This window comes from Malaclemys terrapin, chromosome 3, assembly GCF_027887155.1.
Source record: "Malaclemys terrapin pileata isolate rMalTer1 chromosome 3, rMalTer1.hap1, whole genome shotgun sequence".
In the NCBI taxonomy this organism is placed as follows: Eukaryota; Metazoa; Chordata; order Testudines; family Emydidae; genus Malaclemys; species Malaclemys terrapin.
In genome coordinates, this window is record NC_071507.1 from 18,519,916 (window position 1) to 18,536,359 (window position 16,444).

The window sequence follows — 16,444 nt, forward strand, 5'->3', positions numbered from 1 at the left end:
AACTACACCTCCCACTTCTGTGAAAGTGTTGTAATTGCTGTAATTAGTAACATCTAAAATATTACTATACATGCACATAACATTGGTCTTATGCCCAGTTTTTTCACTCTGAATTTGCCTGGATTGTGTATATTCATGTTTCTATTTTCCCTGCAGTCAGTTTCACCTAGTATTTTATGTTTTCACACAACTACAAAAGGGGAGAAAAACACTTACAAAATAAGGAAAAATTGGCAGAGACTCAGAGAAGATACAGTACTTGAAATTACTTAATTCTTTTTTTGGATTTTGACTAGATTTCTATTTGATGGATATTATGGTTAATTTGATCAAAAATCCCACTATTTTGGCTGCTGTACAAAGCTTTTAAAGATGGAAAACAAAAATGAAGAAACCAGGAAGAAATACATCATTCTGCAGCAAATCCAGTTTCTTGCTACAAACTGTTTCCTTTGTTGCAAACCTAATTAAATGTATTCTTCCCCCGCATCTCTGTTTCTTGGGTAACATACTTCACATTACAATAACACACGACATTTTTATTGTAGGATAGTGTGTAACAAATTAATTAAAAATGAACAGAAGAATATAAAGTGATCCATAACAAAAACTGCTCATTTTGCTGAACATCTTAATTACAATACCATCTCCATGAAAAGGGTCATTCATTAAACATGTTTGAAATCTGAAATCCTCAGTTTAAAAATCCTCAGTTTTTAAATAAGCGTTTAAATGTATTGAAGTAATCTGAATCACTTTAACAAACACACTCTGCCAAATATGGTCAAGTAAAGTCAGAGAAATTTACTGTCCCTTCAATGTATTTTCTAGGATGGATCATAGGATAGTTTCCCTAATAACTAAGAATGGAAAAATATATGATAAAAACATACAAAGCAAACAATTTAACAAGAGTGAACAGATTAGTGCTACTGAAGAAAAAAAGCAATTTACATTGAGAAGATACAGTTGAAAATAATTTCTGAACTTGCAGATATTTTAAACACACTAAGCAGAAGGCACATTTTATTTTAAAGGTAAATTTACATTAGAAGGTAAAAAAGTTAAGCCTAGGCAACTTTTTCCAACTAACAGCAGCATAGTATGTAGTCAAACAACTGTAACTCAATTTATCTGAACTTTCAATAGAAAGATCTGTTTTTTAATTCTTTAAACCAGCTTTGTTAAAGGAGACATTCAAGTTATAAATAACAAAGTCTCTTTTATATACACCCCTCAGACTATGTCACTTTCGTCCTGAAAATCCGTTTGTCAAATTTTGCTGAGCTTCGTAACTATCAGTACCCTCACAGTCTGGTCAAAAGCACTGCAGACACACAGACCCCTTTTGTCAGGGCTCCAATCAAGGCTAGAAATGGGCTGTGTTGACAAAGTCACATTCTGTAAGAGACTGACTGAACCTGCAACCCCCATCTCAACTCCTTCAGAATCCTTCTTTGAGCGCTGAGCAGGGTACTCACTGCCAATAAGAAATAAAACAAAACCAGACAAGCATGGTTTTAGAATATGTATCATAGACAAACACTACAAGAAATACCCACCCACAAACGCACATATTTGTTTGTTTTTCACAAGTCCAATTAGAAGGTGTCTCGGGTTTCCTAGAGACACTGAAAATATCTGTGCTAAATATACTGAATCATAGTTAATCCAGCTAAGTCAATTTAAGTGAATAAGGGATATAATGCTACATGATAAAGTTCACCCCAGCTCAGGGAATCCATACAAGGCCATCAGCACCATTTGAACCCTGCGTTAAGGAACAAATTCAGACCCCCAACATCCAAGCGCCAATAACCAAGCCAGGCACTCTCACTTCCAGGCTATGGAGCCACTCCATCTGAAGTAGGCTCCACTGGTGCTTACAAAGTCCACACGCAGGAGTAAGAGAGGGTGGCCAGGGGATGAAACTGAAGGATCCATTGGCTCTGTCCACTCCTTGTTACCATGTGAAGTGTTACCGCAGAGCAGTGCTCTGTGCCATGTAGAGAACATACACCCCAAGTACAGTCCTCTGGATCCAGCTCATTCTGCACAGAGGAACTGACTAGGGATCCTCCATGAACTCCCCTTGACTCTCAGGATTAGATCCTAAATGTGCAAAGCAGCACTGTCTAGTGAACTGAGCATAAAGCAGTGAGACAGAAACACCCAAATTCTAACATACCCTTTGTCACTTGTTAGCTGTTTAGTTTTTACCCTTGGGCAAGCGACTTAACGTCTGTCTCTCAGCTTTCTATATATAACTATAAGGATAATATTAACTTACCTCATGGAGTTGCTATGATGACTAACTTATGTTTGCACAGAGCTTCTAATATGTAAAATGCTAAGTGTTATTAAATAATTTAAGTCTAAAGCTTTTTATACACTTCTCAGCAATACCTACTACAACAAGAATTTTAAGAAATCTATTATTCAGTTTAACATCTCATTAACTGACAATATAATTTAGATCTTGATTATATTAGGTTAAAGATCAAGGGCCAAATTCATCCTTGTCGTAAACCCACAATGCCAATCAAGTTACAGCAGGGACTTTTTCAGTCTCTATTATCAAGTCCTGCCATGGTGTGAGAAATTACCTATTGTTTGTAATTTAATGAATTTAAATACATTTTTGGTTTGAACATGGGCTCCATACTCATTTTCCAGGAAGACTTTTTACAATACATGGTAGTTTTGTTATTTTTTCACCTAATTTAGAGTGGATAGTGAACACTTACTATTTCCAGAGATGAAGGCTCCCAGCTCCTCCACTAGTGATAAAGATATCCCTGTTCTGTGGCAGGTGCCGAACTTGCCACATGGTGGATTTGTGAGCCTAATAAATACCAGAGTTAGACAAAAATTAGTTACAGATTAGTCTTATAAGTAAGGACTTAAGCCCTGATAAATATATCTGTGAGTGATTACAGTAACTTTAAGCATATTAGTAGTTGCTTTCAAGGGAGTATTCACCTTCAGTATGACTAGTAAGGTAAGTAAAGTTAAATGTGCACATGTGCTTGCAAGGCCATAATCAGGTACAAAAATCATGTAACTACTGGATTTCCATATTCAGATATGAAGTAGTCATTATAAAGATAATTATTACCGTTAGCCTATGACTCTTTTCAACAATTACCAGAATTTGCTATCAAACATATCACAAAAGCCATGAAAAAATGAGTAAATATAAAATTCAAATCTAAATCATGTAAGCAGGTCACGTAGCAAGATGCAGAACAAACCAAAAAAGGCTTCAATTATAAATCTCTGCTAGTAAGCAAGTTTTTGCATATGTCCCAAAAGGAATTAAACACAAATTATGATAGGATTTTCATTTTAATGTTTTGATTGCCATGAACACCAAATAAATTATTAATACGTTTCATCTATTACAAGCTTCGATGATGTCAAAAAGAAGCAAATTAAGGATAATAGATTGACATTGACCTATTATTATTCAAAACAGTCACATGAGTAAATTTATCATTAAAATGCCCGGTCTTGCCAGTGAATTTTACTATGTCAGACTGCTACTCAAACAGGAACTGCACCAAATAATATGGTGGGTAAGAGATATTGGGGAGGAAGAGAGAGGCCACTAGGGCAAAGATTCTCCATCTTTTGCATTCTGTAGACCACTGTATAGAAGATCTTCTCTCTGGACCTACCTCCACTCCCTATATCCCCAGTCACAAACTGCTTGTTTTTCTGTGGACCCTTAGTGTTTCATTCTGGGAACCTTTCTGAGAAACACCATTGCACTAGACTCAGAATAACTCATTTTATCTTGGGATACAATTAAGATTCAAATCCCATCACTTTAGATTGCAATCACTTTTACATTAAACTTCCAGGGTACACATCTACTTATTAAACCAATAAATAAGAATACTAAAGCACTGGAAAAGACCATCATCTCTGATAGCTAATAAGTGGTGTGCTCCAGGATAGGCTATCACATCTAGAGAGAACTCAGTATTCACATATGTCCCCCTGGCCTGCAAGTAGTGGACATCCTCCACATATCTCATTTCTCTGCTTTTACATCCTCCTCAATATCTCATATTGTGGTGAGCATCCTTCTGGCCAAGTCCACCCACAAAAACCTTGGCCTTAAATGGACAAAAGGAAACTCTGCTAAATGACAACACTCCCTCCTCCTCAGGGAGTAGATCAGGAGCAGAAGCTGAGCCTGAGTCCCTCACACAGCAACATACAGAAAGCCTTCCCCACTTTCCACCTCTTGAAGTGATGTATGTTACCTTTCATATGGTTGGTTCATGTTTTCTGAAGTTAAGGTCAGATGTTAACAGGTACCTAGCACTCACAAATCCCATTGAAGTCAGTTGGATGATGGGGTGCTCATCACATCATATGACTGCCAATGAACATTCAATCTGCCCATCCTCACACCTCCTATGTAATAACTTTAAGCTTGCAAGGTTTCCAGAGCAGCTTTGCAAGAGTAAGTATGACATTTCTCCCTTAACAAGAACAGCCTTCCCTTATACTGTACCTTCTCTGAAATGGAGGCAAAACCTTTGGTTGGATGCTGAGTTCTCATATCAAAAACATGAAACTTTCCTTCGAGCGATGTGGCCACTAATTTATTCATGTTTATATCTTTCCTGTCAAACTCCACACTGCAAACCTGGAAATATAAACACACACACATTCATTCTGAAAGTCAGCTTATCACTGAAGGATTTATTTTAGATTTGTAAAATATGGGCCATCATAATCTCTAGGTACATTTACAATGGTAATAAGAATGCAACTGACTTAAGACATAACCAGATTCAACAAAATCATCTAAAAACACCTGAACCCACTCAAACAGCATGCTCTCAAAATACCTGCATAAATTGATAGGACCTGCAGCATACTCTGAAAACAAACAAAATAGGACAATGGTTCTCAACCTCTTCCCTGCTGTGAACCCAAGTTACAAAAGAAATGAGTTTCAGGGCCCTGTCCATCTAGCCATAAACTAAAGAATGATCCCCAACCTAAGAATCCATGAACTAGGATTTGTTGGCCCAGTGGAGAAAAAATCCTCCGTAGATTTTATCCTGGTGAGAATCTCAGTAAGTTTCAAATAGATACAATGACCCTTTAATTCTTCCACATTACAAACAAATATAAATTAAAACATGCCTTTATGACACATTACCCCATTCTTAATGTTGGTCTCCCATCGCAATGACATGTTTTTTAGGTCAAATAATTTAATGTCACCATTGTCATAGCCAGCACACACAACACGCTCCTCTTGATTGTAGGCATTGCCTGGAAATAAAGAGACAACTATTTAGATGTATAAAAAATTATCCCCATCACACTGTAAAACAGTCATGAACGAATGTCTGCAATTTTAACCTGTATTTGTGCCAGAAATGTAATTGGAATGTTTGTAATTAATGTGTTAGGTGAAGGGTCTGATTTTCAAGTAGTCTTCAAAATAGCTAGTTCTACCCCTTAAAACAAAAGTATCCAACTGCTCACCCCCCTGATTTCTGCCTAAATTGCATACACCACCTCATACATGTATGCATCTCCTCCAGAAATGATTGTGTCTTCTTATCAATATATGTTCCTGGGTCTAATAACCAATTTCTGCATATCGGTTCAAATAGATGTTGGTGCCTGGAAAACTATAGACAACTTCTCTCTGCTCCTATATAATTTGACGAATTTTCAGAAAATATTCTAATATATTTAATTCATGCAATTTAAAAATACAATATTCTCTAAACAGCAGATGACGTGCCTGATCCTGATACTCCTACTCACATAAGTAGTCCAAAAGCATGCGGCATCTGACTATACTCTGAACCATACACAGACTTTGCAGTACAGCACAGCACAGAGACAACTTTAGTAGACCTTCTCTTGCAGTCTTCAACACATTCCATCATAGAGCACTACTGACCTGCTTACAAGACCTAGCTGTAGGGGATGATGCAACACTATTATGAATTATTTCTCGCAAACAGGACCCAAGAAATTATGACAAAAAGTGGCTCGTTTCTAAGAGCCCTCGCATATGGAGTTCCACAGAGATCAAAACTGTCTCCCTCATCTTCAGTATCTGTAGAACTCTTGGAAAGGATCTGAGAGATATGGGAGCTGTTGCCAAAAATATATTGATGACACCAAGCTCTGTAATGCCTTCTCAACTGACACGATCACCTATGCATCACTGTCTGAAAGAAATTAGCAGCAGGGTGATGAGCAGATGGCTCAGACTGAACTCAGGCAAGATTTAAGCAATGCTGAAGGGAAAGGGAACTAATGAGAAGCTAGTGAAGGCTCTGCACATCACTTGTCAAGGTAGTAGGAGGGAGGGATAGCTCAGTGGTTTGAGCATTAGCCTGCTAAACCCAGGGTTGTGTGTTCAATCCTTGAGGGGGCAACTTACAGACTCTGGGGCAAAATCAGTACTTGGTCCTGCTAGTGAAGGCAGGGGGCTGGACTCAATGGACTTTCAGGGTCCCTTCCAGCTCTATGAGATAGGTATCTCTCTCTCTCTCTCTATATATATATAGTACACAGTCTCTGGGTCTTAGCCCTGGTTTACACAACAAACTTTTGTCAATATAAGTACATCACTAAAGAGTATGGAAAATCCACACCCCTGCGTGACACAGTTATATCGACCTAACTCCCGATGTAGACAGCTGTATATCGACGGAAGGTCTCTCATTAACATAACTGCTAACTCTTGGGGAGGTGGAGAACCTCCACCAAATGGAGAAGCTCTCCCATCGGCATAGGTAGTGTCTTCACTAAGTGTTACAGAGGCACAGCAGCACTGTACATGTAGACAAGACCTTAGTGGAGTCATCACTAATTCTGAACATTTAGATAGCAACAGTAATAAGCAATGCCTTCCATTATTTTACCAGAAAACTACAGCTTTTACTATGGATTTAATGACTGTAATCCAAGCATTTATCGCTAGGCTGATCAATTTAACTCACTGAATTTCTGGCTAATGATGGAGGAATCCAAAAACACCAGCTTGTACAGAACACAGCAACTGGTCTCCTTAGTAAGAAAAATGCTGAAAACACAGACGGATACTCTGCTCACTCCATTAGCTCCCAGTTCAACACTCTGCTCTTAATATTTAAAGCACTTAAGTTGGAGCTGTGCTACATCAGAGACAGGCGCTCAATCCACTGAGTCAGCTAAATTCTTCCTGGACAATGCAGCTAGAAGTACTGGGATTAATCTTTCCAGAGTCAGAGATAAGACCTTCACTGCAGGAGGCCACTGTCTGTGGAATAGCCTTATGTCTTTTTGTAAATTAGGTCCAAACCTGATTGTTTTCAGAGTATGTTGCAAGACTTGTCTTTGATGGTTTTGGGAAAGTTTTTGCAAAAAGGCAATGAATAACAATGCTATGTAGTAAGCAAAAGCTAACGAACACGAGAGCAGTGAAAAGCAGCATCTGCTATGGCGATCTCCATACAAAACTTAATTACTGTATGAGGTACTAAGGTACTTATCTAGTCTTTACTTATGCAAGTTATCCCATTGAAGTGCCATTTGCATGTGTAAAGACTATTCACATCAGGAAACGCAGAAGGATCAGATTATTTCTGAATGAAAATGCACAACTAAAGGGAAAGATGCACTAAATATCTTCAGTGTAAATTCCAGTTTATTTCCCCCATACACAGCTGAACACAGAAGAGCCATGTGAGAGGAAGGAAAAGCAGTAATTGGCCATTTCCCATAACCAAAAGGCACTGCAAGAATGGCATGGGTTAAAAAGTACAGAAAGTAGTATAAGTTGGACATTATCACATTTCTTGCCTGAGAAAGTTTAACAGAAAGAGTCACGATTTGTTTGTTTTGATTGTCTTGATTATTGCCCTCCTGCTTCCAGTGGCAGACCAGATGGATAGATATTTTGTTGCTTGCAAGTTACAGACTGAAAAGCTTATCAATTTACCAAATGCTACTGTCCAGCAGTCTCTCTTGCTCTCGCCTTGTACTGGTTCCATATTAGCAACAGGTGTATCTTTTTGTCTTGGGTCCCACACTTTCACGGTTCCTGTAATAATAATTATACTGGATTTTAGATTACTAATACAGTCGCGTATTGTATGCATTCTCCACTCTTCAACTTGCTTTAGGGAAGACATTACAAACATTTGCATGTCTGTTCTCTAACAAAGCTGACTGCACTTACGGAAAGAAAAACAGAGCAGAAATGAGGAAAAGGATTTGTTTCAATACTTTACAAGTTCACTGATACACAGTCTATCCAATTTCAACTAAGGAACAGTATGATTCACATTGATAAACAGAATTGTATATAGTTTGCTTTAAGTTCTAGCTTTCTTCCTTCTTTCTAACCCTATCATCACTCCATGGAAGTGGTACTGTTTCCACAGCTCATTTGCCATAGTTTGTATTTACCTTATTTCATATTCTTTCCCTCCCACTCTCCATTATGTTGATGTTTGTTTTTTGTTTTTGTTTTTTTGCTACAGCCTCTAAATGAAAACTTTGTCCCGTGTTGGACTCAAAATAGAACAAACAGCATATAGATCTGGTTGCAATATAATTGTAACCTTATCTGATGGCAACCAAGGGTTCCCATAGTTGAAGAGACCAACCTCGGCACTGCCAAATTCACTAGGCAAAGAAAAATAACTGCCAAGGTGTGGTAATGGATTGGAGCAATCAATAACTCTGGCAATCAACAAAACTTTTAAGTAGCAAACCAGCTTTCCCACTGGCACTCAAGTGTAAACTGCCATCTCCTCCCCACCCCCACATTTAATTGCATTGGTTTTCAAAACCATGATTTTTTTATTTTATTTTTTTGGGGGGGGGGGGGAACAAAGTTCAGTCCTCATTGGGCAATTTTCAACATATCATAGGGCTAATAGCAGCAGTCACAGGAGCCACCTGTAGATACAGAAGCTGCCTCGGTTATAGCTATCAGCAGCTGCTTAAAAAAAGTTGCAAATGGCTTTAAAAGATTCCACCTTATACATGAACACCAAAAGGCATGACAATGTGTAACAGGGCCTCTATCCCTTTAAGGGCAGCTGTGACCTTGAGTCAGCCAGCCTTGGCTGCTTTAAGAAGTGGCATTCTGGGACTTGTAGGAAGGACATGCCAAGCTAAAGTAAGTCCTCTGACATGGCTACAGTATAGGAAACACCTATGGCTCAGTCAGTTAGTGAAGAGAGAGACCCCTGAGGAGGCTAAGCCTGCTGGGCAAGGGAACCTCAGTTAGGAGGGTCTATAAGAAAGGCCAGACTGGAGGCCTTGGATCTGGACTAACAGTCAAGAAGAGTGTGGGAGGGAGCCCATTCACTGGCCCTGCACCATCAGGGAAAAAACTGTTTGAATCTAGGGAGGGCTTGAAAGGACTGTGAAGTCTTGGAGAGTGAGCTAGAAGACTTGCTTTGAATTGAATTGTTATTTATGTTGATAAGCCAGACCCTAGAAGGGGAGTTAGTTCAAAAGCACCAGTAATGTGGCACTATGATTTACATGGAAGAAAGTAAATTAAGGCAGTGGATGTTCCCAACTGGATAAGCTGCTGCTAACCAATTCCTTCTAGGCCCCACATGAGCTGGCTAAACTGTATTTTATCTTGTTTGGCTATAACCAAGTTCACAACAGGATTAGGCCAGTTTTTAAAGTTTCTTGTAAAGTCAATGTGGACTGGGCCCACAAACTCCAATCAAATCTTCTAAATAGTATTTTCTTGGCAAAGATTAAAAATTTTAAGGCTTGCTAACTCACCATCTCGGCTCCCAGTCACAATTTCTGGTGCTCCTTCTCCAATCCCTAAGCCACCTACGCCATCTATACTATTTATGATTTCTTTATGGCCCTTCACAGAGTATACTGGAATCTCTGGAGCTTCCAAGTTCCTAGACAACAGAAAAGAACAGACAGTATATTGTATACGTGTTCCATGGTGCTCTACTTTACTGTACAAAAGGGAGGGAATGCTGTATCCGAATGTAGGCTACAAATGCAACATGATGTCTCAGACTTGTGCTGAGAACAAAACTGCAAAGTTACAACCATGAGGCTTTCTTCTAGAAATGTCTAAAATGGAAAAGGGTAAAACTGTTTCCCCACTCATGTGTGTGATTTAATCTACTTTTGAGGCTGTTCAGAATTGCTCTATTACCTCAAAAAAAAAAAAAAAAAAAAGTATGGATCTCTAATAGTCATCTGACTATTCACTCTTACCATGCAAATGAATCTGCCCTGGCAGCTATGTGCCTTAACTAGTCAATCATTTAAAATCAGCTAGTCTCAGTCAGTATTGCACAAATCACTGGTCAGAATGAGCAAGAAAATAATTTCCCTCAATTAGGGATCAGAATGCAACTAAAGCTGGCTAAGTTCTGTGAAGCAGAAATTTCTTTGAAAGAACAGATTTACATTTTTTATTAATGTTTAAAATTAAATATACACAAGTTAAGAGGGAAGGTATTGTACATCTGGGGTCAGGCTTGAGTTAAGAGGGATTACAGGTATCGGTTACAAGGATCATGAGATACATACATGTCATATAACCAGCATAGACCCAGATTGGGGTGCGGGAGTTTTTAAAGCGTCAGTGGATAAGTGGGCTCGGGTATGCCACCCATGGAATGTATTAAAGAGTCCAAGTCAGTATCAGTATAGCGAATAAGTACATGGGGGGGGGGGGGGGGGTGTTATCCCTTGGTTCGTCAGGGAAGGAAGTAGGTTATTTCCCTGATGGCTACATCTAGGTACTGAATGTCATTTATGAAAAAGCATGTTGAAGACAAGCAGCTGGAAGCTTACAACAATACTGGTTAAAGGGAACAGTGCATACAGATCTCCATCCACCCAAACACAAAGAGCCACGTAACACGCTATTGAGGATATCTGCTTTACTATTTGTCACGGAGTGTGGGGGGACACAAGGCCCTGCACCCCCGGCTTCCTGCGATTCACCATGACTCTCAGCCAGCCAGTAAAGCAGAAGGTTTATTTAGACGACAGGAATACAGTCCAAGACAGGTCTCGCAGGCACAGACAACAGGACCCCCCCTCAGTTAGGTCCATCTTGGGGTCCCAGGGCGCCCCAACCCCCCTTAGGAGGTCAGAGCCCCGTCTGCCTCCCAGCCATATCACCAGCCAGCTCCTGAAACTCTGCCTTCAGCGACCCCTCCCACAGCCTTTGCTCAGTTTCCCGGGCAAAGGTGTCACCTGGCCTCTAACCCCTTCCTGGGTTCTCATGTTACATGCTCAGGTATTCTCCATCGGTCAGTCTCCCATCCCCCAATGCAGACTATCCTACCCACACTGCCCTGTCAGCATTCACAGACCACAGTAAGAACAGTCCCAGTTTGTCACGCTATTCAATTCATTTTTCTATGTTAAACTTCTCACTGTCCTACAAGTTGCCTGACATCGTACTACTCACATTTATATTTGGTATAAAAATTTTAGAATAGTATTTTAGTCTAGGACAACTCCAAAAAATTAGAATCCCCACATTACAAACTTTTAATATTGTTTATTAGGATGGACTTGGACAAAATGTTGTAGCTAATTGTATCTTCAGTGGGGATTTAAGATGACCCTTTGGATCCATTTTAACCAATTCTCTGCCTGAAGCGCTTCATCTTTAAAGGAAAGTCCATCATTTGTGCTTTAATACTGGTTGTCTATTTGGAATCCTCCCAGGTTCTTATTTTTCTTCCAATTTTCCAATTCTGCTTTGTCTCTCCTCAATTCCTTGTCATTTAAAGAACAACCATACAAACTAACAGTCACTCTCTATCAATACCATTCTTAATATTCCAATGAAATGAAATCTGTCACTAGTGTCTTGGTGGAATGCTAATAAATTGTATCAGATAAATAAAATCTATTTTGAAAGTCTGTAAAGGTTTCCTTTTATATTTTCAAAAAAATTACCTACTTGAATTAATCTGAACATGTTCTCTAAATCGGGTTGTTGGTGACAATATCCAAAGCATTAAGAAAAAAGTATTAATAATCTGAATTGTAAATTGAATGTTAAAAATAAACCTCATTTTAAAAACTACTAGAACATATATGGCTGTTATTTTTTTACCCAAAAGCCTCTTTTCCACAAGACAAGTTTCAGAGTTGCAGCCGTGTTAGTCTGTATCCACAAAAAGAACAGGAGTACTTGTGGCACCTTAGAGACTAACAAATTTATTTGAGCATAAGCTTTCGTGGGTTACAGCCCACTTCATCCGATGCATGTAGTGGAAAATACAGTAGGAAGATATATAATATATATACACACATACACACAGAGAACATGAAACAATGGGTGTTACCATACACACTATAAGGAGAGTGATCAGTTAAGGTGATCTTTTATCAGCAGGACAGAAAAAGAACTGTTTGTAGTGGTAATGAAAATGGCCCAAAGTAAAACTATTTCCCCATGCTTATTTTCCACCCCCTACAGTTCCTCATATCTTCTTGTTAATTGCTGGAAATGGGCCATTTTATATATACACATACTTCTGTTCTTTTTCCACAAGAGGAACCTTTAGGAATAGGAACAGCTTTCTGCTACCTGGAGATAGAAGATTTAAATGAATCGACAATATTGTGTTTTGTCTTAGTTTTGTTCAATAGTTTTACTTAGGATGTAAACTCTTCAAACAGAGATTGTCTCCATTTGAGTGTATATGCAGTGCCTAGCACTCAAGGGGATCTGATCCATGACTGGGATCCCTAGGCACAACTATAAAACAGATAAACACACAAAAAAAGGGGAAATACAATAGGCCCGAACTGTGAGTTCAAGTATATCATGTACAGTAAGGGGTATCCTGAGAGGAGCTAGTATGCTTACCATATATTAAGGTTTCCACCAAAGTCCCCAGTAGCTAGATATCTCTGCTGTAGAGATGTAGCACCAAAAGTTCCACATTTAATAGGTTTGGCCTTTTCAATCTAAAAAGGGTAAATTTTTTGTCAGCATATTAAAAAAATCTCAACAAAACCACACAATGGATAAGCAGCTGCTTGAAAGCCACACTACTAGCAGTGAACTTTCAATAAGATATTTAGTATGAAATGCAAATGAAATATTATTTGACAAAGGTATACCACACTTCAGTTTATTCTATGATTTTAAAATTTCATATCACTGCATAGTGTGGATTTGATTTTAATGAGCTTCTTACAAAATAATCACTCAGTCTCCTTCCCTCTACCCCTCTCACTAATGATACTCAAAGGCTGTTGTCTCTACTGATTTGCAAATATATAGCAGAGGGAATTTTAGCTCTTCTCAGAGATCTGCTAGCATGAACATAAGAGATAATTAAGCCATTCTTTCTATTAGTCTGGAGCAACACTGTTTGTGTGCCTTCTATGTTGCATCCCTACAGAACCCTATACATTGAGAAAGTTTATGTACTATTGTCCCTGTAGATCTTAAACTCGCTTTATACAACTGAGGCACTATTGTTACTGCAGATCAGTAAATCCTCAAAGGTTACTTCAATTTAAAAAACAGCTGCTCCATGTAGTAGTCTGTGCACCTAAAAAAGCCATCATGGTGCCTAAAATTGATGAAACCTTGTATAACTAGTGTCATTAACAATGTATACATGTAGCTACTGACTGAATACCTACAATCACTCAACGTGCAGAGGAATCATGAAAGTCCTTAGTTATATGGCCAAACAGTGGACCTTATGAAGGAGAATTTCGGCATTCCTTTAAAACAAACAGTAAGTTTTGAGAATTTTACTTGAAAAGATATCATTTTCAAGTCTAACTAAAATAAACTGATGCAAAAAGATTATTAAAGCTCAATGGATCAAAAATCATGAATTAGACTCCCAAAATGATGAGATTTAAAAAAATTTTTTATTATTATTTTTATTTGCCCTCTGGGTTTTAAGCACTCAGGGTCACATTTTGAAACTTTTCTCCACAGCCAGAGCACTAGGAATTTTGTTGTTGTTTTTAAATTAAAGATGAGATTCCCACAATCACATGAATCCAGGAGCTGGAGCTTTAAATTGCATCCTCCCAACGTGAGAGCAGGCAACAGTGTAACTAGGCTACATCTCCGTAACAGGAGGCTGTTGAAACCTAACGATGCCCAGTCACCCTAATTCCTTTTAATGAGGAGCAGATAAATGTGGGTATGTTCCCAATAACATTCCCAAAATCATTAGCCTGGCTATGTGCACAGTTGTGAGACAGTAATGGAGAGAAATTGATTTAGAGAGGAGCTGGCATTTCCCCCTCACCCCACAACTGATGAACAGAAAAGAGGACAGGTAGAGGATCCAGTCAGAGGAACCTCAGCGAGTTAGTGAGAAGCATTTAAGGTCAAAGAGTACTGGGCTGGAGGATGCATATTATAGTTTGGGGGTAAGGGAGGAATATGGATTGTTTTTTCTTGTATGGAGGTGACATGGCTGAAGTGGAAATATATGAGCTCTTGTTAAAATTTTGGCAGCACATCCTGGTCTAAAATCCAAATAAAGTACAGTCTGATTTGTAAAATCTCGATTAGGAACAGTGCACTGGATAACACATTCATATATACATACAGCAGAAAAAGCTACCTGAGCTGATTTTAGAAAGCAAATTAGCAGCCAGCACTACTGCAAGGTGTGTGTTAAAATCCTTGAGATCCCCAAATGCAGCAAGAAGGTACTACTCTAATTACAACAACAAAAAATATTTTGCCTCAAATCAAGAAAAAAATATGTTACAGACAGAAGGTTTTGCCATCCTGAGTTGAACAGCAAGAAGTCAGACTAATTTTTAAAAGATAAGGAGAAAAATTAAAATGTTCCTTTCACATTTCTAATGTATTACTTTTAATGGGGGGAGGGGAGAAAAGAACTCTATACAATACAGCTAGGATATTTAAATGCCATTGAAGTTGCTTGGAAGAAAATTTTAAACCTATTTTAAAAGAGCCTCAGTGGTACCACTCCTTCACCATCTCTTCACACCCTCCCACAATGCATGTAGCTTGTATGCTGTTGTGGCAGCAGCACAAAGTGAGAAATGAAGCTAACCAGTTTCTAGGAAATATCAATGTAATACCTGTCACTGATGTAGATGCATTTTAAAGATGCCCTTAAAAGTTTGGTTTTTTTAATTGGGTTTATGTTCTTTTTTATGACACAAAGTTGGCCTGAAAGGTTATTGTTTACATTTTTACCTTGGCAATGTTCTCCTTCCTCCCCCATCCACATTTAGAAGCATCCTGTGTGCAATTTGATTGCCGCCCTTCACTCCAGTGATGACTGCATTTCACTGCTACATATGTTTTACCAGCTGACTTTGGGGTCACCTGAGATTGAGGGCATGTCTTCACTAGCAACATTAAAGTGCTGGCTGTAGCAGTGCTTTAACGTGGCAGTGTATTCGTGGCAAAGTACTAGGAGAAAGCTCTCCCAGCGCTATAAAAAAAACCCACCTCAAGGAGGGGAACAGCTCCCAGCGCTGGTGCAGTGTCTACACTGGCACCTTGCAGCGCGCAGGGGGGTGTTTTTTCACACCCCTGAGCAAGTTGCAGCGCTGTAAAGTGCCAGTGTAGACAAGCCCAAAAGGTGCCATTAAAATGTAGCATCTGAAGTGAAATTCGTGTCCCTGATTGATGGCCGCAGGGGGACGGACTGAATGGCCTGACCAGAACTTTTCCATCTCTCGTCTGTCTGGAGGGGAGAGACAAGTGGGCCCATTCTCTGCAGTGGCCACGACTAGATGGTGGGGCCATTTTAAAAAGTCAGGGGATAGTTTTGTGCTTCCACGCGGCAGGGGTGGCTGACGGGCCGGTGTCGCCACAGGCTCGTGCTCCGCAGCGGACTCCACGCAGGGCTGGCGCGTGCCCCCGCGTTGCTATAGCAACCACGGCTCGCGGAGCCGGGTGGCCTGGAGGCGCAGGATTGCCCTGGGGCCTGCGGACAGCCGCCGGGACAGAGACACAAAGAAGGGCCCATAGGAGAGCCGTGGGCCTGAGAGCAGCAGAGACACAGACGCGGGGCGGGAGGGAAACAGGCGTAGCGGTTCCCGTGGGGCGGGGCGGGGGGTGTCAGTGTGGGGGCGGCCCCGGGCCGGCCGGACACTCACCTCGCGCAGCAGGCTGAGGCGGCCGCTCTGCAGCTCGTAGAGCTGGATGACGCCGGTGCCGCGCGGGACGCTGCCGAGGCAGAGGAGGCGCGCGCTGCACGGGACCCATTTGCACTCGAACACGGTGTAGTTCAGCGACTGCTGCACGTGCGTGATCAGCTGCGGCTTCTCCAGCACCGCGCCCGACATACTGCGCGCCGGCGCCGCCCCAACCGCCGCGGCCTGTGGCGTCTACACACATGCCAGGTGCGCAGGCCCAACGGTCACATCCGGGGCTCAGCCCACCCTCCTGGTCAGGCATCACGGAGGGCTCCTG

General features: G+C 40.3%; 1 protein-coding gene across 1 annotated transcript; it reads right to left on the bottom strand.

The window, feature by feature from the left end:
- Positions 1 to 518: 518 nt before the first annotated feature.
- On the bottom strand, positions 519 to 16,419 carry DNAAF10 (dynein axonemal assembly factor 10). The gene is made up of 8 exons (XM_054022392.1): positions 16,129 to 16,419; positions 12,875 to 12,975; positions 9,790 to 9,920; positions 7,976 to 8,077; positions 5,186 to 5,301; positions 4,529 to 4,663; positions 2,748 to 2,845; positions 519 to 1,480 (listed from the first exon to the last, which is right to left on the bottom strand). The coding sequence occupies exons 1-8, from the start codon at positions 16,315 to 16,317 to the stop codon at positions 1,273 to 1,275; spliced, it is 1,080 nt and encodes a 359-aa protein (XP_053878367.1). The 5' UTR covers positions 16,318 to 16,419; the 3' UTR covers positions 519 to 1,272.
- Positions 16,420 to 16,444: the final 25 nt, after the last annotated feature.